Source organism: Podarcis erhardii, assembly GCF_964252035.2.
Source record: "Podarcis erhardii genome assembly, chromosome: 17".
Taxonomy (NCBI): Eukaryota; Metazoa; Chordata; class Lepidosauria; order Squamata; family Lacertidae; genus Podarcis; species Podarcis erhardii.
Window position 1 is genome coordinate 27,444,398 of NC_138515.1, and position 23,197 is coordinate 27,467,594.

The 23,197-nt window shown below is 43.9% G+C and overlaps 1 protein-coding gene across 4 annotated transcripts in view; it reads right to left on the minus strand.

Annotated features, from left to right (window-relative positions):
• LOC309332108 (ephrin type-B receptor 5) overlaps positions 1-23,197 on the minus strand; it is a 163,021-nt gene that overhangs the window by 95,162 nt on the left and 44,662 nt on the right. For 3 of the 4 annotated variants that reach the window (XM_081844905.1, XM_081844903.1, XM_081844904.1), the window contains one exon: positions 9,735-9,939. In XM_081844905.1, the coding sequence (XP_081701031.1) occupies positions 9,735-9,813 (79 nt within the window). In that variant the 5' untranslated portion in view covers positions 9,814-9,939. Of the gene's footprint in view, positions 1-8,183; positions 8,289-9,734; positions 9,940-23,197 lie in introns of all 4 variants that reach the window. The other variant, XM_081844906.1, reaches the window with a different exon arrangement.

Consider the following 23,197-nt stretch of genomic DNA (forward strand, 5'->3'; position numbering starts at 1 on the left):
AGTTTGTTAAGGGAGGTAAGAGACCCCTATTCACTCACAGAGCTACAATTCTCAAGAGTGGTTTAACCGTCACTTCCCAGGGAACTCTGGAATTGTGAGGGGAACAGGGGTCTCCACAACTCTCAGCACCCTCAACAAAGTCCCAGGATTTTTAAAATGACTCTTTAAAGTGGCATGGTACTGCTTTAAATTTGTAGTGTAGATGAGGTCAGGAGTGAGGGATCAAGGCCAAAGGACGAGCTATGTTCTGCTTGGTTTGATGACAGCTTTTGCTATTGGTCCCCTTTCTATGACCCACTGGGTGCCACCCTTTCCCACCAGGCATGGCCAGACTCTGTGGCTATGTAGTCTAAACCACTGAGCCTCTTGGGCTTGCCGATCAGAAGGTCAGCGGTTCAAATTCCCATGATGGAGTGAGCTCCCGTTGCTCTGTCCCAGTTTCTGCCAACCTAGCAGTTCAAAAGCACACCAGAGCAAGTAGATAAATAGGTACTGCAGGAGTGGGAAGGTAAATGGTGTTTCCATGCGCTCTGGTTTCCGTCACCGTGTTCTGTTGCGCCAGAAGCGGTTTTGTCATGCTGGCCACATGACCCTGAAAGCTGTCTGTGGACAAATGCCGGCTCCCTCAAAATGAAAGTGAGATGGGAACCACAACCCTGTAGTCGCCTTTGACTGCACTTAAGCATCCAGGGGTCCTTTACCTTTGCCTTACCCACCAGGCATGGCCAGACTCTGTCCCCTTACTCACTAAGTGCAACTCGTGACCTCCACTAGCTGCCAAAAGGCCCCACACCTCTTGTGTCTGCCCTTTATACCAAAATATCCTCCTTCTAAGATCCCAAGATCTGAGATGCTGAAGACCTTAACTCAGTGATGCATGGTGATCCTAAATGGACCCTCCTTTTTTGCACAGTCTATGCGGGACAGTAAAAACAGCAGCTTGGGGGTGGTTGCCAAATAAATGCCCAGGCCATAATATGTGACTGGTACTCTGCATTCAAGCTTCCTGGGTCAGGTGGTGCAGGTTTCCATTACCAATACATTGTCTCTCCTATGAGATCTGTTCTTGTGGATTTCACTGACATGGGCAATGGGTGAATCTTCTTAGTAGAACTGAAATATCAATACCTGAATTAATAAAAATAATAGTTTTGATAGAATTTCAAAGAACAGTGGTGCCCCGCAAGACGAACGCCTCGCAAGACGAAAAACCCGCTAGACGAAAGGGTTTTCCGTTTTTGGAGGCGCTTCGCTAAACGAATTTCTCTATGGGGTTGCTTCGCAAGACGAAAAAATCTTGCGAGTTCCCGCTGTTTTTTTCCGCTTTTTTCCGCCCTTTCCCTAAGCGCTAAGCCGCTTATCAGCTGTTCCGCTGATAAGCCGCTTCTCAGCTGATCGCTAAAAGCCGCTAGACCGCTAATAGCGCTAATCCGCTAAGCTGTCAATGGGCTTGCTTCGCAAGACAAAAAAACCGCTAGACGAAGAGAATCGCGGAACGGATTAATTTCGTCTTGCGAGGCACCACTGTATACAATTAATTGATCAAAATCTAAATCGATGCCAGTGGGCATTTTGTAGATAATCTACTTTGTATACTACTTGCTGCTTTTGTTGGTGCCCAGAGGTCATAACATATCTAGGCATTTGGGTACCAAGATATATTTCTCAAATGAGTAGAATGAATTTGAAAAGGTTGATAAAGGGGATCTTCAGTGATTTGGGAAGATGAGCACTACTTAGATTTAGTATTGGGGCTATGGTTAATACTCTTGTAAGATGAATGTTCTGCCACAGATAATATACAGAGTTTGTGATATTTCATAATGCATTTCCTGAGTGTATGTTCAAAAGATTAATGGAATATTTAGAAGGTTTATTAGGGTTAACTCTCCACCTCATTTTTCATTTAAGAGAATGCAGCTGCCAATATCGGAAGGAGGTTTTAAAGTTTCCAGATATTGGTGTGTATCATAAGGCCTACCTGTCAGCTTGTACAAATAATTGGCAACTGGTTTCTCCTTCTATGAATACCCTAGTTTGGGTGATTTGAAAGATGGCTTATTTAACACCCAAACATTGGATGGTCAATGTTTGGGTCTACATATAATAAACAGGAAAGACCAATACTTCAGTTTTAGCAACTAGAGAGTTATTGTGTACATGGCTTGGAAGTCAGGAAAACAACCAGAACAGTCTGCAGAGCAGGAGAAGGGGAGTTGTTATGTCTGGCATGCAGACATCTTGCTGGTTACCATGAGATGAAGATACTAGACTAGATGGGCCTCTGGGCCTCTGAGGCAGGCTCTTTTATTCTCCCTAGGCTCAACTACCACCATCTCATTAATTCCGAGGAGCTCACAGGCACTTGGGCAGTTAGATTTTTTTATTTTCTTTTTACATTTTCTTTCAAGTTTTACTCTTAAATACTTCTGTGTGCCTAGGGAGTCCTTCAAGTAGGGAAAACCACTATTTTATTTATAGCAGGCCTGTTTTGCTTTCTGATTGACAGGCACTTGGCCACACAAGGGATGAAAACGTGGGCTTCGCTTCCCCCTTCACACTGCTGACAGGATAGCATCCTGTTATCATTGCTGTGCTGAGCACCGCCACACTGATCTGCCGGATCTGCTTTAAATCAAACCACATTTTTACCCCTGTCACTCAAGTACGGTGAGGAACTGGGGAAATGCCTCCCCGTTCAGCCAAGCCCAGCTACTTTGGAAGGGCGAGGTCATCGTTATGTCGAAGGACTTGCTCCTGCTGTGTATTTCAGTACAATGTCTTCACAGTTTATATGGGGCGACTCCTCCACCACCACGTTCAAAGGCATTTCAAGATGAAGAGGGAGGTCAGATTGCACCACTTCAATTTACAGAAGAAAACTGTGCCGTCTTATCAGCTCGGCCAGCCAACGCACAACAGGAAAGCGTGACGTTATCTCAGCATTTTATTCACACCGTGTTTGGAGACCGGTTGGCTACGGTTATTTAAAGCACGAATCCTGTAGCACTTTTTCAGAATAATATTGGATGCAGCATAAGCTTGTGTAGGTTAGAACTTTCTTTGGATGCAAAAAGTGGGAAGTTGGCAGCAAGCAGGATGAGACAATCGATGGGAGGCGTGTGCTTAGCAATCCTCCTTTTCAAGAGTTGACAGTAACCTGCATTAGAAGTTGCACAGAAAAGCAAGGGGTAAATCATGATAAAATACACATCAGCTGTCCTTATTTTCCATCCCCGTTGAAGCTCCGACCATATTTAGCCTTTTGAGGAAATGTTGGGGGTGCCTTTTCAAAGCATATGAGGGTGCAAAACTTGACAGGTGCTTTCTTTCAGTTTCAGTCACCTCAAAAAGTCAAAAATTTCAAGAAGCCGGGGGATGGGGGGGTTGGTTCCTGAACATGCCATATGTAGGGATGGCACCCAGCTCTTTCCCCCTGTTCCATCTGAATCAGGAAAGGCAGCTGAGGTGCTAGACAGGTGTTTGGAGGCAGTGATGGGCAGGATGTGGGAGAACAAAATGCAACTGAATCCTGAAAAGACAGAGGTGTTACGTTTTCCAAGTTCTTGCATCTGTAAGCTGGAAGACGGCTTGTTCTGGATGGGGTTGCACGCCTTGAAGAACCAGGTTCATAGCTTGGGGGTGCTCCTGGATCCAACATTTTCACTCGCGGCCTTGCAGGCTACGATTGCCTATTCCCAGCTATAGCTCTCCGCCAGCTGCAGCCTCTTTTAGACAGAGATGACTTAACCAGGGACCTCCAGGCTCTAGTAACTTCGAAAACTATTACAATGCGTTCTACATGGGGTGCACAACTCACGACCCACCAAACAACCAAACTGTGCTTTGGGATGCTACGTGAGGGGCATCAAATAAAAAGGATCAATTAAAACAGGACACAAACTGACACAAAGCAAGGAGGTTTCAGGCAAGAGCATGTGCTCATCACTGACTTGCAAACTAGATAAGCCTTCCCACCACTGCAAGAACTGCCTTAAAAGAATGCAAAAAGTAATTTGGTGGATTAACTCTTCCTGACGCCTAGATCCTTGCAACGTTCTCCTTTCTGACTGACTTTTCTAAAGCTCCAACAAACATGGTTCCTTCTTTTCACCTAGGGCTGTCCTGTGCACTTCAAGAACCAAGCAGTGAGATGTGAACTCAAAATTACGACAATTCCCTGCTCTTAGGAGGGAAACTGATGTTCAGTGGCAAACAGAAGACTGGGAATTAGGGGCTGCTGTCTTTCTCCTGCAAAACAGTGGGGGGAGCTACTTGCAGGGGAAGTGATATGGGGAAGTGGGGTTTGACCCATTCTCTCACAACCTCTCTCCTCCTGCCTTGCCTTCTGTGTCTTCCTTGAAAAGTGTGGCACCGCCACTGGAGTAGTGGTGCAAGTCTGAAAGCCTTGGTCGGTTTTACCGCTTATGTGAATTTCCTGAATTGGAGGTGGGGTGGGGGGAGTTTCCCCCAGTTTCCTCGCTGCACTATGCAAATCTCCAAGCTTCTGTAACATGTTGTGCATCCAAATATACCAATTCCCTCCCTGCCTCACAGCAGTGTGTGCACAAAAGGTTGTGCCTCTATCTACTGATAATTTGTTTCCATGACTGAATTTAAAATTGGATATAATTGGGCATAAGGAGGGTCAAGAATTCTTGTCTGCCATAGTAGCTGAATTACAATATGTGCATCAGAAATTCAACCAGGCAGAGTAGTGCATCCACTCCCGAAAAAAACAATCCTGGATCCAGCAGCGCATGGCATCTCCCAGTCACAAATATCCCCTTACTGGGCACCCTCCTGAAAGGGTGGTGACGGATCAGCTTCAGGGACCTTTGGAGGAAGCAGATTTACTAAGCCCATTCCAGTCTGGTTTCAGGCCCAGTTTCATGACAGAATCAGGCTTGGTTGCCCTGATGGATGACTATTATCAGGAGAAAGAGTCTCTCAATGACTTTTGATGCCATCAGCCATAATATCCCCTTGGGTGGCTCTGTGGGTTGGGAGTGGGAGCCAACCTACTGCAATAGTTCTGCTCCCGCCTCCAGGAGTGGCATTGGGTGGGACTCTATGTCAGCCCCTTGGATTTTGCACTGTGGAGTGCCACACAACACCGCTTTGTCCCCAGTGCTGTTTGGGTCAGTGGCCTTGGGTGCAGTTACTGGGGGATTTGGAGCACAATGGCACGACGTTGCAAGTCCTGGACCAGTGCCTAGAAGCAGTGGAGTGGTGGATGAAGACTACTAAGCTGAACCTGATGCCTGGTAAGATGGAAGTGCTGTGGGTGGGTAGCTGCTAGTTCAAAGAATAAGGTAGGAGGGTGTCTGCTCTAAATGGCATTGCACTCCTCCCAAAGGAGCAGTTTCACTGGAGGTACTCCATGATCCATCTTTGTCAAGGAAGACTCAGGCAACTACAGTGTCCAGAAATGCATTTTATCAGCTATGGTTGTTCCTGGGTGGAGATAGTCTGGCCACAGTGGCCTATGCATCCAGAGCGGCAGCTAGTGCAGAATCGGGTGGCTACACTGCCAAGCGGTGCAATCTACCGCAAGCATGTCACACCTGCAGTGGCTGCCCATACGTTACTGGGCCAGGCTCAAGGTGATGCTCAAGGTGATATAAGGCCCTATCAACTGCGAACCAGGGTACTTGAGGGAGCATCTTCTCCCTTATACTGACCTGCCCCTTCACTGGGATCTATAGATCAGGCACTCCTGATTGTACCATTGTCTGCATGCATCTGTTGGCAATCAGGGAGAGACATTTTCTGTTGTGGCACCCAGTCCCTCTCCTCCAAAAGACAAAAAGCCCCAACTTTAACTGTGCTTCATCCTCTTTTTTTCTTTTGCCAAGCATTAGCTGATCTTTAATATTCAACTTTCAACTGCTCTGTTTTATGTATTTTTTAAATGTGGTTTACTGTATTTATGCTTCTGAGTTAATGTTGTTTTAATATATTCTGTAAACCATCCTGGAATTTGATAATGAAGGGAAGTAATAGCAGTAACAATAACAATAACATTAATAATAGACAGCCTTCCAGCAGTCTTTGGGCCTTTGCTGGGGTACCAATTCCAAACCAAGATGAAACTGGGAGTTTCTGTGTGAAGTAGAGCAAAAGAAATGCAATCACACTGTGCCTTGCAACAGATGACATGGTGGACAAGCTAGGAAAGGCTTAGCATGTAACTATTGCTGATTTGGCTAAAGGGCACCAGAGTAGAACACCGACAGCAGAGGGACACAGCTGAAATCTTTTTGTAAAAACCACATGGAATTTTGCACTGTCATCATCTAGGAGTCTTGGTTGACCACAAACTTGACATGAGCCAACAGTGTGACGCGGCAGCTAAAAAAGCCAATGCAATTCTGGGCTGCATCAATAGGAGTATAGCATCTAGATCAAGGGAAGTAATAGTGCCACTGTATTCTGCTCTGGTCAGACCTCACCTGGAGTACTGTGTCCAGTTCTGGGCACCACAGTTCAAGAAGGACACTGACAAACTGGAACGTGTCCAGAGGAGGGCAACCAAAATGGTCAAAGGCCTGGAAACGATGCCTTATGAGGAACGGCTAAGGGAGCTGGGCATGTTTAGCCTGGAGAAGAGGAGGTTAAGGGGTGATATGATAGCCATGTTAAAATATATAAAAGGATGTCATATAGAGGAGGGAGAAAGGTTGTTTTCTGCTGCTCCAGAGAAGCGGACACGGAGCAATGGTTCCAAACTACAAGAAAAAAGATTCCACCTAAACATTAGGAAGAACTTCCTGACAGTAAGAGCTGTTCGACAGTGGAATTTGCTGCCAAGGAGTGTGGTGGAGTCTCCTTCTTTGGAGGTCTTTAAGCAGAGGCTTGACAACCATATGTCAGGAGTGCTCTGATGGTGTTTCCTGCTTGGCAGGGGGTTGGACTCGATGGCCCTTGTGGTCTCTTCCAACTCTATGATTCTATGATCACACATGCAGGTTAACATTTTGGGAAGAATCCTGGTGGTTACTGTTTTAAAAAGTTATCTCAGTGATAGCTAGTGAAATGAAATGTTTTATAAATTAATGGACGGGAATGTGGAAATAGAGCTAGAGAAATTATGGGGTATGAACTAGGGTACGACAAATACATACAGTCGTACCTTGGTTCTCGAACACCTTGCGACTCAAACGTTTTGGCTCCTGAACCCAAAAGTGAGTGTTCCCGTTTGTGAATGCTATTTGGAACCCGGATGTCCGATGCAGCTTCTACTTGACTGCAGGAAGCTCCTACAGGCAAAGAGAAGTCACGCCTTGGTTTCCGAACATTTTTGGAAGTCGAACGGACTTCCAGAACAGATTCTGTTTGAAAACCAAGGTACGACTGTACCCTATTAGATGGCAGGGTAGAGGAAGTAAGGTTGGTTTTTTTTCAACTTCAACTGTAGGGCCCTTCTATCTCATGTCCTGCTCATGGAATGCTCCCCCAGGGAGGCTCGCCTGACACCTTCATTACGTATCTTTAGGCACCAGGCAAAAACATTCCTCTTCTCCCAGGCCTCTGGTCAATTAAACAATCTAAGGCCTTTTAAAAAATATATATGGGGGGTATTGCTATTATAGTATGTATTATTGTGCTTTTATATTGTAAACCACCTTGTGATTTTTGAATGAAGGCTGGTATAAATAATAATAATAATAATAATAATAATAATAATAATAATAATTACTATTATTGCTCCTGCTCAATAAGTGGTAAAATCATTTCCCACTGTTGGCTCTCAATCCCCCTGCTGCACTTTGCTTAGGATAGCAAAAGGACATCTGCGGCATCCTCTACAGGCCAGCTCACACACCCTGCTTCTTAGCCAGCAGGAAAAATGCCAAAATGCAAATGGCGTTACAAGATGCATGCGGTGCCATCGGCTGTGAAAATGTAAGCCCGGTGCTGCCAGTTGCCAGCTGGGTTCCTGCGATTTATGCATAACCATCAGAGATCCAGACCTTTCCCAGTTGCTGCTTCCATATTTATGGAGGAAAAACCCAACTACTAAAAATGCACGTGCGCCATTCACAAGAGACAGTGCCACACTTTTTTCCCCGGCTGCTGACAAACAGCTGCATCTGCCTTCCCAGAACTTCTACCCATTTCCTTCAAGCAAAGTATTGCTTCTCTCCAGACGGTACTTTCCTTCCTGCAGGTGCTCTTACTTTTCTTATCTCCCTTTGTTCTCATCTTCGCTCATCACAGATTCCCTCCTTCCTTCGGTTCCCCAGCAATTTTACTCCTGCTTCCTGACCTGTCTCTTCCAAAGGCTTTCATGTGTGAGGGAAAGATGAGCATTCATCGTGAAACGGTTCAGGTCAATGAGCACATGTGGCCACAGGGATTTTCCTTGGCCCGGCAACAGGGCTGCTCATGAGTCATGACACTTCTGCCCTTCCATCTCCCACTCTCTCTTTCCCAGGTTTTTCTTTCTTCTCTCATCCCACATATTTGCTGCCTCTGACCACTTTCTACCATTTCCCAACCTCTTCATTAAACACAACCAAGCACCCCATAAGGCAAATCTACTTTGTTAGGGTTTTAGTCTTGTTTAAAGCGTATTGGCTGTTTTCCTGTTTCTAACCGTTTTTAAATTATTTTAATTTCCTTGAGATGGCTGTTTAGAAAGGAATAAATACAGTGGTACCTCGGGTTAAGTACTTAATTCGTTCTGGAGGTCTGTTCTTAACCTGAAACTGTTCTTAACCTGAAGCACCACTTTAGCTAATGGGGCCTCCTGCTGCCACTGCGCCGCCAGAGCCTGATTTCTGTTCTTATCCTGAAGCAAAGTTCTTAACCTGAAGCACTATTTCTGGATTAGCAGAGTGTGTAACCTAAAACGTATGTAACCTGAAGCATATGTAACCCGAGGTACCACTGTAAATCAACAACGAAAAACATTCATTTCTTTCTATCTTCTTGGCAAGAATGACAGGCCATAAACTGCATCTCAAACAGTATCATGTAATGTATCCCAAAACCTCACTCAAAACCATTCTGTTTTCTAAACCAGCACCACCCCAATGCAAGGGATCAAACCCCATTCCTAAACCCACAAGCACAAGGAATCACACCCCATTCCTCTCAGTTGGTAGAGCATGAGACTCTTAATCTCAGGGCCGTGGGTTCGAGCCGCACATGGGGTGAAAGATTCCTGCTTTGCAGGGAGTTGGACTAGATGATGAAGAAGAAGAGTTTGGATTTGATATCCCGTTTTATCACTACCCTAAGGAGTCTCAAAGCAGCTAACAATCTCCTTTTCCCTTCCTCCCTCACAACAAACACTCTGTGAGGTGAGTGAGGCTGAGAGACTTCAGAGAAGTGTGACTAGCCCAAGGTCACCCAGCAGCTGCATGTGGAGGAGTGGGGATGCGAACTCGATTCACCAGATTACGAGTCCACTGTTCTTAACCACTATACCATGATCCTTGTGGCCCCTTCCTACTCTATGATTCTATGAAGCCCTGAACCATCAGCATCTCAAAGGCATCTCAAATATTCCTCCCCTTCTCCCTTACTGATTTTTATGATAGGAACTCCAACCCAGGATCCACAAACTCTTTAATTTAAAACCCTCTGTTCTCATTCCCTACTAAAGCTGATCAGCAAGTGCCCACGAGCAAGCAATTAAGTTACAGAAAAGACAGTCACCTCTTAACTTGACGCAATAAGGCCAATAGCGTTTTCTCTCTAGAAAGCACCAATATTGCACTTACCTTCTAGAGAAGATGCTACACTGAGGATGCATGCCATCCACAGCCAAACCATCCTCGTGGATCTTCTCTTCCCTCTCATGATGGCGTTAGGATCCGCGTTGCTTCTTCAGAGCTTCCCGCATCTTCCATAAGTCACAACTGCCTCTCAGCACATGTTCCAAATGGACCAGGGGGCCTGCAGATCTACATGCATAGGCAGCTCCACCTGAAAGGAGAGAGACGGCAAAAAAAAAAGTCTTGGCTGAAAGAAACCACTGCACCAAAAATAGGAATGGGAGTTAAATGGCTGCAAGAGGGGATTAGACAAATTTGTGGGAGACATAATCAATGGCTATTAGCCACTGTAACTAAATGGAACCTCCACGTTCAGCAGCAGAATATCAATGAATAACAGCTGCTAAGGGACCAACAGGGCAGGATGCTGCAGTTCTGCCCTGCTTTAAGCTTCCAAAAAGCATCTGGTGGGACACAGCTAGAAAGAGAATGCTACAACTCTTGCCTTTGTCCAGCAAGGCTTTTCATCTTAAAACGGCCAACTCTTGTTCCAATTATTTCAGCACTGTTTGCTGTTCTTAACAATAGCCAAAGTGAGGCAAGAATCCATACTGAGCAACCTGGATTTCCTTGTGTCATCATATGCATGGCTTATGGAGGAGCTTTCACAATCTGCAGTGCTGTTGACTCGCTTTGTGCAAACTTTGCAAACCTGACCTTCCAACCTAACTAACCTTCTCAAATTGGTTAATGGCTTACTTGAGTTAACAGAAAATCCACTAAATATGAGCCACTCGAGTTGGGGGGATGGAGTGATCTGTATCCCAGGATGGGATAGAAATCCCACCAACCCACCACACCAGATCATCAATGAAGTCCTGTATCCCAACCTCACTGGCGTCAAGTGTTATGGAAGCACACCTCCATAAGGAAATAGCAGGTGATAGGATCAGGGTGAGGGGAGCTGCTAAACCAAACTGAAGGGTCTTGAGGTGTGTGCGCGCATGCGCACGCACGCGTGCACACACACACACACACACAGGTTAACCTGTCTCTGCACTAGGTGGGGCGTCCTGAATTTCAAATTCCAAAAATGAGGGGTGCTAAAAAAAATCGTAACATGACTTGGGAAATCAAAACATATTTTGGTTAAATTAATATAATTTAGTTTTGCTTGGTAAGTAAAATGTTAAAATTGCATAGAAATGATTTAATTTTTTTGTCAAGTACTTATTAAGTATTGCCCGACATTTTCAGATAGTAATTTTTTTAAAAAATCAGCTTTCTGAAAGCAGTTTATGTTCTTGGTATCATAGAATTGTAGGGTTGGAAGCCCAACCCCTTGCAATGCAGGGCTATTTTGCCCGATATGGGCCACGAAACCACAACCCTGAGATTAAGAGTCTCATGCTCTATTGACTGACCTATCCCAGCTTCTTGCTCAAACATACACTTACCAAGCTAAATGTTGTCCAGTCACAAAAATAATAGCAGATCTGAATTCCTCACACCTGAAAACTTATTTTTAAGACACTTCACTGGAGAAATTTAAGTTTCATCCCCTAAAATGACATGCCCTACTGCACTAGACCTTAATCTATCAGCCAGGAACTGAATTTCCTCCAGTTGATGGTTCAGAGGTACTGACAAACGGATGTCTAGTTTTCTTCTTGTTTGCGACTTCCCAGGAAACATTATCCATCTGATGGGACCCCAGTCTCTTCCCACACAGGGAGATTCACACATCATCCCAAACTGGGGACTTGCACACCTACCTACACAGGAGAGTACAAAAGATAAATTTCAGTAACAGGTGATTTTCTCTTCGAAAGGCTTTTGGAGGCTACGTTGTGAAAATGAATTTTGTTTTAATACAATTTAATTGTGCAATTAGGAAGCCGTTTCAAGACACCTCCAGGCTCAGGCTCACTCAGAGTGGACCCATGTGTCAGAAGGTTGTGTTTGACATTGCATACACCCATGTGAGGAACCGACAGGCTCACTCAAGAGTGGACCCATGTGTCAGAAGGTTGTGTTTGACATTGCATACACCCATGTGAGGAACCGACAGCAAATCCTAGCTCCCTGGAATGTGCACATTTGCAAGATATAACAACAACAACAACAACAACAACAACAACAACTTTATTTATATCCCACCCTCCCCAGCCAAAGCCGGGCTCAGGGTGGCTAACAACAATAAAATAATACAACATTCTAAAATCATTTCATTAAAAAATTAATTCAAATCAAACTGATGGCAACCATTGGGCTAGAGTTCTGTGAAGATTGCCAAAGGAGGGAGTCAGGCTGTGCTTTGGCCAAAGGCCTGGTGGAACAGCTCTGTCTTGCAGGCCCTGCGGAAAGATGTCAAGTCCCGCAGGGCCCTAGTCTCTTGTGACAGAGCGTTCCACCAGATCGGAGCCATAGCCGAAAAAGCCCTGGCTCTGGTTGAGGCCAGCCTAACCTCCCTGTGGCCCGGGACCTCCAAGATGTTTTTGTTTGAGGACCAAGTTCCTCTGTGGGACATACCAGGAGAGGCGGTCCCGTAGGTACGAGGGTCCTAGAAAGTAAGAGGCCCTTGTGTTTGTTTTATTGCACACATGTATTGTGGTTTTCTGAATATCCATCAAACACTTTAAAGCCATACCAAAATGCAATATGCAAAGGGCCCACCACTATCTGCCACACTTCTAAAAACAAAACAAAACAAAACTACAGAAAAATGAGGAAAGTCAAGCTGGAAAGAACTGGGCCCCAATCCACAACTAAAAAGTATATTTGCTTTTTGCCTGTTTTCATTGTCATGTCTTTCCACAAAGTATCGCAGGTTGTCTGTTCCCTACCCCTTTAAAGAACAAAACCCCTAATATTTCCTGGGGTGAAAGACAATTAAACCAATTTTACGCTGCAGTATACATATGCCCTTGAATTCCAGGGCTGCTAAAAGCATGTTTTTGTGAGAAGACATGAAAAATGAACATATAAATAAAGTATAGTTAGGCGGATTTCAAATGTATTTCCTTGCAGATGTGCAGGCTGTGGATGTTTTAGGAAAATCTGGGGAAAGGGGATTTGCCGGAGTAAATTGAGCAAGGGAGGGAATTTAAAGAACCATTAGACTGTCAGGCAGTCTCTCCAGGGGAAGTGGATAGGAGATCCATTGCTTGAACCATTTATAGACTGTCTAAGCAAAGCCGCAGAGAATACTATGGGGAAAGCTGTAAATAATAAAATACCTGTCTTCCTAAACAACCTTTAATACCGAGATCTCAAAGCATCTTGCAGCATTCAGAAAAAATAAACAACAAAAGAGCCCTGCTGGATTGGAGCAAAATGTCCATTTGGACCCACAACAGCCAGTGTGATGCTTCTGGGGAGCCCATGAACACAACAGCATCATATCTTCTTTGGAAACTGGCATGCCGAGGCATATTGCCTTGTATACACAGAGTCATTGGTACTGTAACTGTGCCTTTTCCAAAGGTTAGGGGACCACATTTGCAGAGGCAAATGTGTTGTTGTTGTTTTTACATTAGGAAGTCGTCAAGGGCTGGATATGGGAATGGGGGGGAAAGAGAGGGGTGTGTGATTGAAATCACAGGACTAACTAGAGCCAAGAGGCCACTCTCCACCACAAGGATGGGCCATCCACAATAGAGATGCCTTTCCGAATTATTTTAAGGAAGTGAAATGGTAGAACCACACATTATACAAAATACAGGGGCTGCTGCTAAAAATGGGAGCTGTGTGTCAAGGTCTTCCTCTTCTCCATTCCAAATGTGTAGTACAAGTTAATATCATGACAAGAGCATAAAAAAAGTCTTCTCCTGCCTACACTTGAGATCACCAACTGGTGGACGAACGTGACCCTAGAGGGGCTTGTCCACACTGGAGTTTACTGTGTGTTTGCAGCTGTTTTGCATTCCAATTTAATTTTTTTAGTTCACAAGACATTACCTTCAAGCAACACCAGTCTCAGTGCTTTCCCTCTGTAAATTCAGGATTACTCGATACGGGGATATGTTGGGAAAAATACTCCACTTGGGGTCCCAGGCCATTTGTTTTGGGGTGGGTTAATCAATCATCACTTTTTGCTACTCTTGCTTTCCATGCCCACTACAGTGGTACCTCGGGTTACATACGCTTCAGGTTACAGACTCCGCTAACGCAGAAATATTACCTCGGGTTATGAACTTTGCTTCAGGATGAGAACAGAAATCACAGACTTCCGGGTTAGCGCCTCCGGCAATAGCGGAGTTCCTCTGATCGGGAGGAATTTGCTCCGTGGAATTCAGGGTCTGGCCGCCACGGCGAAGGCGGAGACCCATTAAAAATTGCAGGCAGGAGAAACCTGTGAACGTGGGATTCGGCCGGCACCTTTTGTGCCTCCCCTACTCGCGGGGAGACCCAGTTTCGGGGATCTGGAGCGATGTGGGGTGAGTGGCGCGGTGCTTTGAATTGACTGCTTCTTTCACGGAGTGAAGCCGCATTGCTGTTGCCGGAGAGCGGTGACTTTTTCCTGTGGACAATTTGATTCTAAACAACTACCCGTGAGTAGAACAGAAAATTGGGTTTTTAAACATCTTAATTTGGCACTGAAACAGGGAGGTTTCAAACAGGAAGTCTGCCTTCCCCTTTTGTAAATAGATTGAAGCAAATAATTTGCAAGCTAAAGTCCTGGAAAGTCCTATGTAAAGGATTAAACTTCCATCGGCTAAAATCATTAAACCCCCCTTGGAGGCAGGAGAAGAGGGGGGAATTTTTGGATCGTGTAAGCCTGCAGGAGAGAGTGAAGAACTGCTTGAACTGTGCTTAAAAGGATTGATACAAACAGAAATTGTTTCCTCTAGAGGGAGCCTTTGAAATTGTTATAAGAGTTGGGCTGGTGGAATCTCCAGCTGCAAGAGAAAACCGTGAGATTGACCCTGGATCTCTTGAGAATGTCGACAGAAGAAGCCTTAGTGATTGCACTAGGCAAGATAAGTGAGTCATTGGAACAGCTCCACAAGAAGACGGATGTGATGAATATTAAAATTGATATTTTGGGACAAAAAGTGACTAATTTGGGACAAAAAGTGAACATCTACACAGAAACTATTCAGGAACTGATACAGGAATCTACTTTGACATGCCAAATGGTGGAGAAAGCGAGGGAGAAAGTTGTGGTTGTTGAACCTAAAGTAATACAAATGGAGAGGGAGAGAGCCCCAGCCTTACAGAGGCAATTTGATGACTACAAGTTGTTGCCCTCTATGATTGAATTCAGAGAAAGTCAGATTGGAACCCTGCTTGGACTGGAGAAGGAAAGTTGGATAGATCACCTCATGCAGGGATTTATTGACCTTTGGGATCTGGACTTGGGTCAGGAGGAAATTGGAGTTGTGGGGACCTTCAGATTTGGAGGGATTTTGAAACACGTCCTGAAATATCTTTTGGATTTTAGTTTTAACCACGGAGATGTGAATGACATGTCAAGAAGGAATAAAAATATTGCTAGGTTGGAGCTCCCCCGAGACCTACTCTTCAGCATCAAAGGAAGGAAATTAACAACAAGATCAGCAGAAGACAAAGTATACGAAGAAGACTTGCAGAAGGGACCTGGAAAAGAGTTAAGAGCCTCGGATAGAAGATCACCAGGTTGATGGACTATATGGATTTGACGGAAATGACTGGCAGAATCCGAGACCAGGGAGAAGAGACGGTGGAAGAAGATTGGAAAAAGTTTAAAGTTTATTTATAGAAATACGGTAAAATTAATGAGTGTTAAAAAATGTTGGAATGAAATTATATGGCTTTAGTAGAAGTGTTATAAGGAGTTAAGCATAAATAAGTATTATAGTATTAATGGAAAATAAGGTTAAAATAAGTTAAGATATTTATAGGACAGAAAATAGTGAAAGATGGAAAGGAATTGCTGAAACAATTAATAGAAGTGGAATGCAAAAAGGGAGGTGAGAGGAAGTCGATGAAACCAGGGAATGAAAGATAAGGCATTGAAATGGTATGATGTATGTTTTTAAATTGTTTTTGTTCTGTTTTGTTTAGTTTAATGCGTTAATGTTGTGTGGTGTATTGTTTATATATTGTATTGCATTGTTTTTTCTTTCTTTTCTTTTTTTCTTTTTTTTCTTTTTCTCCTTTTCTTTTTCTTCTTGTTTGTATGGTTTAAAAGCAATAAATATTATTTTAAAAAAAAAAAAAAAAAAGAGAACAGAAATCACGCAGCAGTGGTGTGGTAGCAGCAGGAGGCCCCATTAGCTAAAGTGGTGCTTCAGGTTAAGAACAGTTTCAGGTTAAGAACGGACCTCTGGAACGAATTAAGTACGTAACTAGAGGTACTACTGTACATCCTCAAGGCTTTTGTTTCTCCAGTGCACTCCTGAACAGAGGAGCATAGCCTTAGTTATATTTTAATTTCATTTCCCTCAGATTTGCACAAAACCAGAAAACTGCAAAAGTATGTGTTGAGAAGCTGCAACTGCCGGATTGTGTGCTTTTGCACACTCCCTGGATAGGGATTTTGTTTGCTTGTTTTTAAATAGGTATGTGTGCTGGCCATGTATTGAAAAGACCAAGGTTGCTCCCCACATACAAATCAATTTGTGTATGGGTGTGACTATGTTCAAAATTCCACCTGGGGAAAAGTGGATTCACAACTACATAATGCTTAAATGTGTACAAGTTGCAGACAAACTGCCCTTTTCAGTCAGCCCTGTTGTCCTTTGTAGCGTGTGTCATATTTTCATAGCCTTCTACAGTAATTTACCAAAACCTATTAAGTTTGTTAAAGAACCCAAATCCCGGAATCAAATGACCAAGTATGCCATTAATTTATTGCCCCATTCTTTGGAAGAATTTACTATGGATGAGGTGAGGTTTGAAGGAGGAGATTTGGAACAGGGAGACATTACCATATACCTCACTCTGTGTATCTCTGCCCCCCCACCCCCGCCTATCCCAAGATCCCCTCACTCCATCCCTTAAATCACCTGCAGGGAAATTCTAGCCTGAGCCAACCTGAACTGTTCTTCCCGCCATCTATGCTTTTGTCAGGCTGGATTAGACTAGAAAATTACTTTCCCTCCCCCGTTTCTTAAATAAATTATGACTAATCCGAAAAGCTGGTTTTGATTTAGACAGCAGAGGGGGGAAATGAAAGAAAGTTTCTGCTGATTTCAGACTCTCGCTTACCCACAACCAAAGCCTGAGAAGGAAGGAGAATGGATGATATTATAGAGGCAGGCACCACAAGCAACAGCCACGGTGTGGGTCTTTCCTCCCAGTTTGAAGGGGGCACTCTGGCACACGGTGGCCCTCTTTCAATTCCAGGGGAAGACCCACAGAACACTTGAGCAGCTATAGGTACAGACTGAACGGAGCCCAGGCTTCAATTGCAATCGCACAATGACTTTCATTCCACAGGAAAGGCTCTTGCAGAGGAAAAAGCAGCTAACAGCGACCGCTCCACATTCCTCTGCATTCTTCGCAGTGCTCCGTGCACAAAGAGAGTTTCTTCAAGGCAACCTTCAGGTAAATAAATCATTTTCAGAGGAGTAGCAGTGCGAGTCCCTTGCAGCAAGAACAACAAAGAGCCTTGTGGTACCTTAAAGACTTAGCAAATTTATGATGGCATAAGTTCATTGGATGAAGCAAACTGCAGTCCATGAAAGCTTATGATGTTAGCCAAAAGGCTCTTTTGTTTCTTCTGAAAATAAATCTGGATATGCCAAGATTTAAGCATACAGTAACTACTGAACCTGGGGAGTACCGGAAAGGGATTCAGTCCATCTACCACCAACGAATTATGGCAAAAGAGAGGAACTACAGCCTCTGTAAAGCAAGAGAACTGGTCCTCTATAAAAGCTTTTAGATCAGGTTTGTTTTCTGGTCTGGGCAATAAAGGGCCTCTGCTTCTGACATTGAGAACAGCGCCTGCCTCACTTCTGCCTTGCCCAAACTTTTAGAGACATGGAGAGAGCCACAGAGGGACTACACCCTTTTCTTAAAACAGCACGCTAGGTAGGCATTTGATGGGAGCAGAGTCTGCTGATGCGCCAAATAACCTCGTTCTCCATCTGTACATTTCCATGTCCCCTTGAAATAAATTTCTAAAATATGTTAGATGGAAATCTGCACATTTCTCATTTAAGTTCAACATCTCATATTCCCCATCCAAGGGATTACTGCTCCTCATTTCTGAGCCTATGGATTAGAAGATACGGACCTCTGAGCTAGCACAAGATTAAATCCATACCATAAATATCTGGTGCAGAATATATTTTAATGTAGACCCAGGCCTGCATAGCCACAAAACCACCAATGTAAGAGCAGCTTGTCAGGGGATGAATAAACATCCCATGTTTGCTTGGGAGAGAGAACCTGGAGAAATGTACTAATAATAAATGATAGGAAGAAGAAGAAGAAGAAGAAGAAGAAGAAGAAGAAGAAGAAGAAGACAGCCAAACCATCAAGCATCTACAGACCATCGGGCAACATCACGTTTGCTGCAGAATCTCAAAAGCCCTGCTTCGGAGCTGCTATGGACCCTTGTCTTTCTCTTCATTTTCAGCAGCAGATAACCATGTCCGTTTTTGTTTGTATACATTTTATTTTTTACACACACAGAGAGAGAGGGAGAGAGTACAGTATACCTGTCTACAACCAGAACATATTCCCTGCAGTTCCCAGTGTGATTTATTTGCACATGGTAACACCATCTAAAATGTTTTCTGTATGAACGATCTGACTTGGCGCACCCTAGCCACCCACCCTCCATCAACTATAGCTCGTTGTCCCTGGGGAAAACTGTGTGCGAAGCTGTAAAATATCACAAAGTCAATTAGTGACAGACGAACCCCTCTAAGCCCCACCCCCACCCCAGGCAAAATACAACAACAATGGAAATTGCTTTGTCTGCATTATCACCACCACTAACTTGGACCTGTGGGCAGCGAGTTGGAAACATCTGAACGGAAAACAACATGCAAACATTTTCCCTACGGGAACCCCAAAGCCACATAATTTGTACCTTGCATTTGGGATGGATCATATAACCATGTTGTACAGGGAGGATCCGAGTAGAGGAAGAGAGAGGAGGTTCAAGCAGAACAATCGCTAAGCACACAAAAAATTCCATGGGCAACTTGGAAATCCTGGTCTTATTTTCACTGGCATTTACACAATTGTCCACAAAGACAAAAAAAGGTGCAGCTGAATAGCGTCACCCAACACCTGCCATCTACGAGCCAGGAGATGCAAGTGCCATAAAGTGCTCATCATATAATAATACTTCTTTAAATAGTACAAAAATGGTTTCCATTCTTCCACAAAAAGAAGAAGGTTTCATGGTCATATTGGCAGGGGGTGAACTAAATGACCCTTGGGGTTGCTTCTAACTCTTCAATTCTATGATATGGGGAGGCCATGCTGATGCTGATATTTTGCTCTGGAAGGCTTAGTTTGGTCAGAATCAAGTATATACTTCCAGAGTTAACGCTAAACACATTATTTCTGGTAAATGAGTCACCGTGGCCACTAGAGGGCCATGAAAATTTGTATCCCGGGCTTTTAAGACTTCTCTACCCATGTACTATCTGAAATCAAAATGGCGCATTCATTGCCAGATGCAATTTTTTTTTTCCAGCTCTCCCACCCCACTATTACAATCTAAAGTAGTCACAACACAGGTGGAAAGTAAAAGGAGGAAGAGCGAGGAGAAGGACCTGAAAATACAATAAGAAGGGCTGAGAGACAAACTTTCAAATAATAATAAAAAAGTACTGTACATAAAAAAAGGAGAAGCCATCCAAGGTGCTTTTCGTTGGGGTTTTAAAATAGAAAACGATTGCAGCATCATGTGTTTCAGGAAGTGCTACAGCATGGAAAATTGACAAATACAGAAAATATTGGGTGGAAGAGAGAGAATTAACATGATTTGAAGTAGCAGAAGAATGTAGAAGGATTTCTCTACTCTGGAAAATTTTTAGATTTATAGATTTTATATGCCGTTTATTGTTTCTTCTGCACCTCAAAACAACTGTGTTTGATTTTTAAAGCATCAGACATGGTCTAAAAAGCTTTCATGACAGAAGGATACTGTTCATATTTTAAATAGGCCTGGGATGTCAGTCACCTGACAAGATTAGACAGCCTTTTATTTGACTGAGTGAAATAACGTCAAATACTGTATCCCATGAACTCAAGAACAACCTTGTGTATGTTGGCATTTGCCCTACCAGCAATGCACTTTCTGCTATCTACACAGGACAACCAAGTTATTAAAAAAGGACACAAATCTGATCTTTAAAATGATACTATTAAGAAACCAGTGGTAATAAATTTTACCACTGCTGCAGACCTGAAAAGTCTCCATTAGAGTAGGTCCAAATAAAATATCTCAGTGGGTGGGCTCCTGCATAAAAAGTTATGAATTTGAAAGAAAAATACTCTCTGCCCTGATATTTGTGATGTTTATATAATCCTCTACTTGATGATACTTCGAGGATCTGATTAAGTGAACTAAAGCCCATGAAAGCTTATACCGCAATCAATTTTAAATATTTACTTTGCAAATCTGTTAAGCAGGAAGCATCCCACCTTTTTATAATCACTTCATGGGATCATCTGATAACAATGGCAAGTGTGAAGGTCCCTTGCTCTCTGGGAGCCAGGGTCACACATATATGTTCATATTAAGTCTGGCTCCAGTGTGCTCCCAACTCTGTTGTTTGAAGCTGAGAACACATCAGGTGAGAGCTGGACCATAAAGAAAGCTGATAGCCGAAGAATCAATGCTTTTGAATTATGGTGCTGGAGGAGACTCTTGAGAGTCCCACGGACTGCAAGAAGATCAAACCTATCCATTCTTAAGGTAATCAGCCCTGAGTGCTCACTGGAAGGACAGATCGTGAAGCTGAGGCTCCAATACTTGGGCCACCTCATGAGAAGAGAAGACTCCCTGGAAAAGACCCTGATGTTGGGAAAGATGGAGGGCACAAGGAGAAGGGGACAACAGAGGACAAGGTGGTTGGACAGTGTTCTCGAAGCTACGAACATGAGTTTGACCAAACTGCGGGAGGCAGTGGAAGACAGGGGTGCCTGGCGTGCTCTGGTCCATGAGGTCACAAAGAGTCGGACACGACTAAACAACAACACATCAGGTTACCAACCATCAACTGTATCCTGTAGCTGTTTGAGAAATACTCATGTTGTGCTCGCTCTCTCAAACCAGTTTCCATCTGATTTGAAAACGGAAGTTGCAGTTAAGCTGAGGCGTGTGCATTTCAGGTAGCCGTTGCGCATGCACAGATGACAGCTTCAGTGAACCGGAGTTTGGCGCAGGGAAACAAATTAGGTATTGTGCTTCAGGTGAAGGCATTCCCACCTTCTCTCTGGAGTGAACAGTAACATAAGAAAGTAGCTTAGAACATGGGGGTGGGGGGGGGGACCTAGCTATGTTTCAAGATGCTGATGTGCACATAGCCATAGATTTCGCTCACATTCCACATTTCTTACACACAAAGGTGGCAATCATGGGTTCTGACGCAGTTGAACCATCTCTAGACTTGTACCATCAGCAAGGTTACTGCATCGTGCAACTTCAGACCATATCTAGGATCTGACCTAGGCAGAGGGCCTTCTCGGTAGTGGCACCTGCCCTGTGGAATGCCCTCCCATCAGATGTCAAACAGGTAAGCAACTATGACTTTTAGAAGACATCTGAAGGCAGTCCAGTTTTTAATGTTTCATGTTTTATTACATTTTGCTAGAAGCTGCCCAGAGTGGCTGGGGCAATACAATCAGATGGATGGCATATTATTATTATTATTATTATTATTATTATTATTATTATTATGAAGCTGAGGCTCCAATACTTTGGCCACCTCATGAGAAGAGAAGACTCCCTGGAAAAGACCCTGATGTTGGGAAAGATGGAGGGCACAAGGAGAAGGGGACGACAGAGGACGAGATGGTTGGACAGTGTTCTCGAAGCTACAAACATGAGTCTGACCAAACTGCAGGTGGCAGTGGAAGACAGAAGTGCCTGGCGTGCTCTGATCCATGGGGTCACGAAGAGGCGGACACGACTAAATGACTAAACAACAACATTATTATTATCATTATCATCATCATCATCATCATCATCATCATCCTCCTCTATAGAAAAGGCCTCTGCGGCCCCTGGCTCTCTCCAGATAGCTTCTGCATCCTTTCTCTCCAGTTAAGCCACACGGCTGGCCTGTCTCCCCTTAGACGCTGTGCAAAAACATTTACAAACATCTCTGGAGAAGTGGATGTACACAACCCAAAGCACATCTGAAAAGACTCCAGGAGTTTGTGAGGGGGCAACCTTAGTGTGATCGAGCATGACGCTCTACGCAGTTTGAAAGGGAAAGTAGGGTACTCATTTTTAAAAGAAATTAACATAATTATCTCTATTCTTTATTACTGTCTTGATAAATAACTACTCAGAGATATTCAGTGATGATTAATCCCTGAGTGGTCCAGTGACTCTGCTTTTCTAGAGTGTGAACCCTAATTTTCATAGGGAAGCGATTCGGAGAATAACTTGCCCAAAGCTATTCAGCAATTCTGTCTCTCTTACACCAAGGATTCCAACCCTGCCCACAAAATACCACCATCCCCAGAGCTTTCCGCTAAACGACCCACACACAGTGCATACTGGAAATTGAGTCTCATCACAGTCATTACGTTTGCACCATAAAATGGTCACTGGCAGACATACTCCAGACGCGTGGCGGCTGATAAAGAGCTTTTAATTATTTCAACTAAATTGTTCAGTGAGTCAATATCCCTTTATCTTCTCATCATTAATTACTACATCACAATCACCACCGCCATGAGTTATTTTAAATAACTGGGAAGTTTTAGAAGTGTTGCACTAGGATTTTTTGCTTTGCAAGCTATAACCTGAAGGGTGCTTAGATATTCTGAATACTAGTTTTGTTTTGTTTTTTAATTACTTGATATGGGGAGATCATATCTCAACTCAGTGTAATATTTCCCAGGCGCCTCTCCCAGAACTTAATTGCACGGCTGAGCAATGAAGAACTCCTTTTTTTGCGGCATGAAATTATGACAGGTTTCCTACAGCCTTTATAAAAAAAAACCCCCAAAAAACTGGAGAGGTTCTGAGGTGACTGGCAAAGACAAACAGGGAACCTGGCTTCGTTTTTTAAGAATGTAAGTACAGCCCTATAGCTGGATCAGGCCCAAGGCCCATCTAGTCCAGCATCCTACATCCTATTGTCGCAGTAGCCAACCAGAAGCCTATCAGAAGCCCACAAACATGATGTGAGTGTAACAGTGACTCCCAGCAACAAGTATTCAGAGGCATCCTGCGGACAGTAGAGACTGTCACTGAGAGCCTTATCCTCCATGAATTCGTCTAATCCTCTTTTTAAAACCATCCAGGTCGGGGGCCCTCGCTGCCTCTTGTGAGAGCA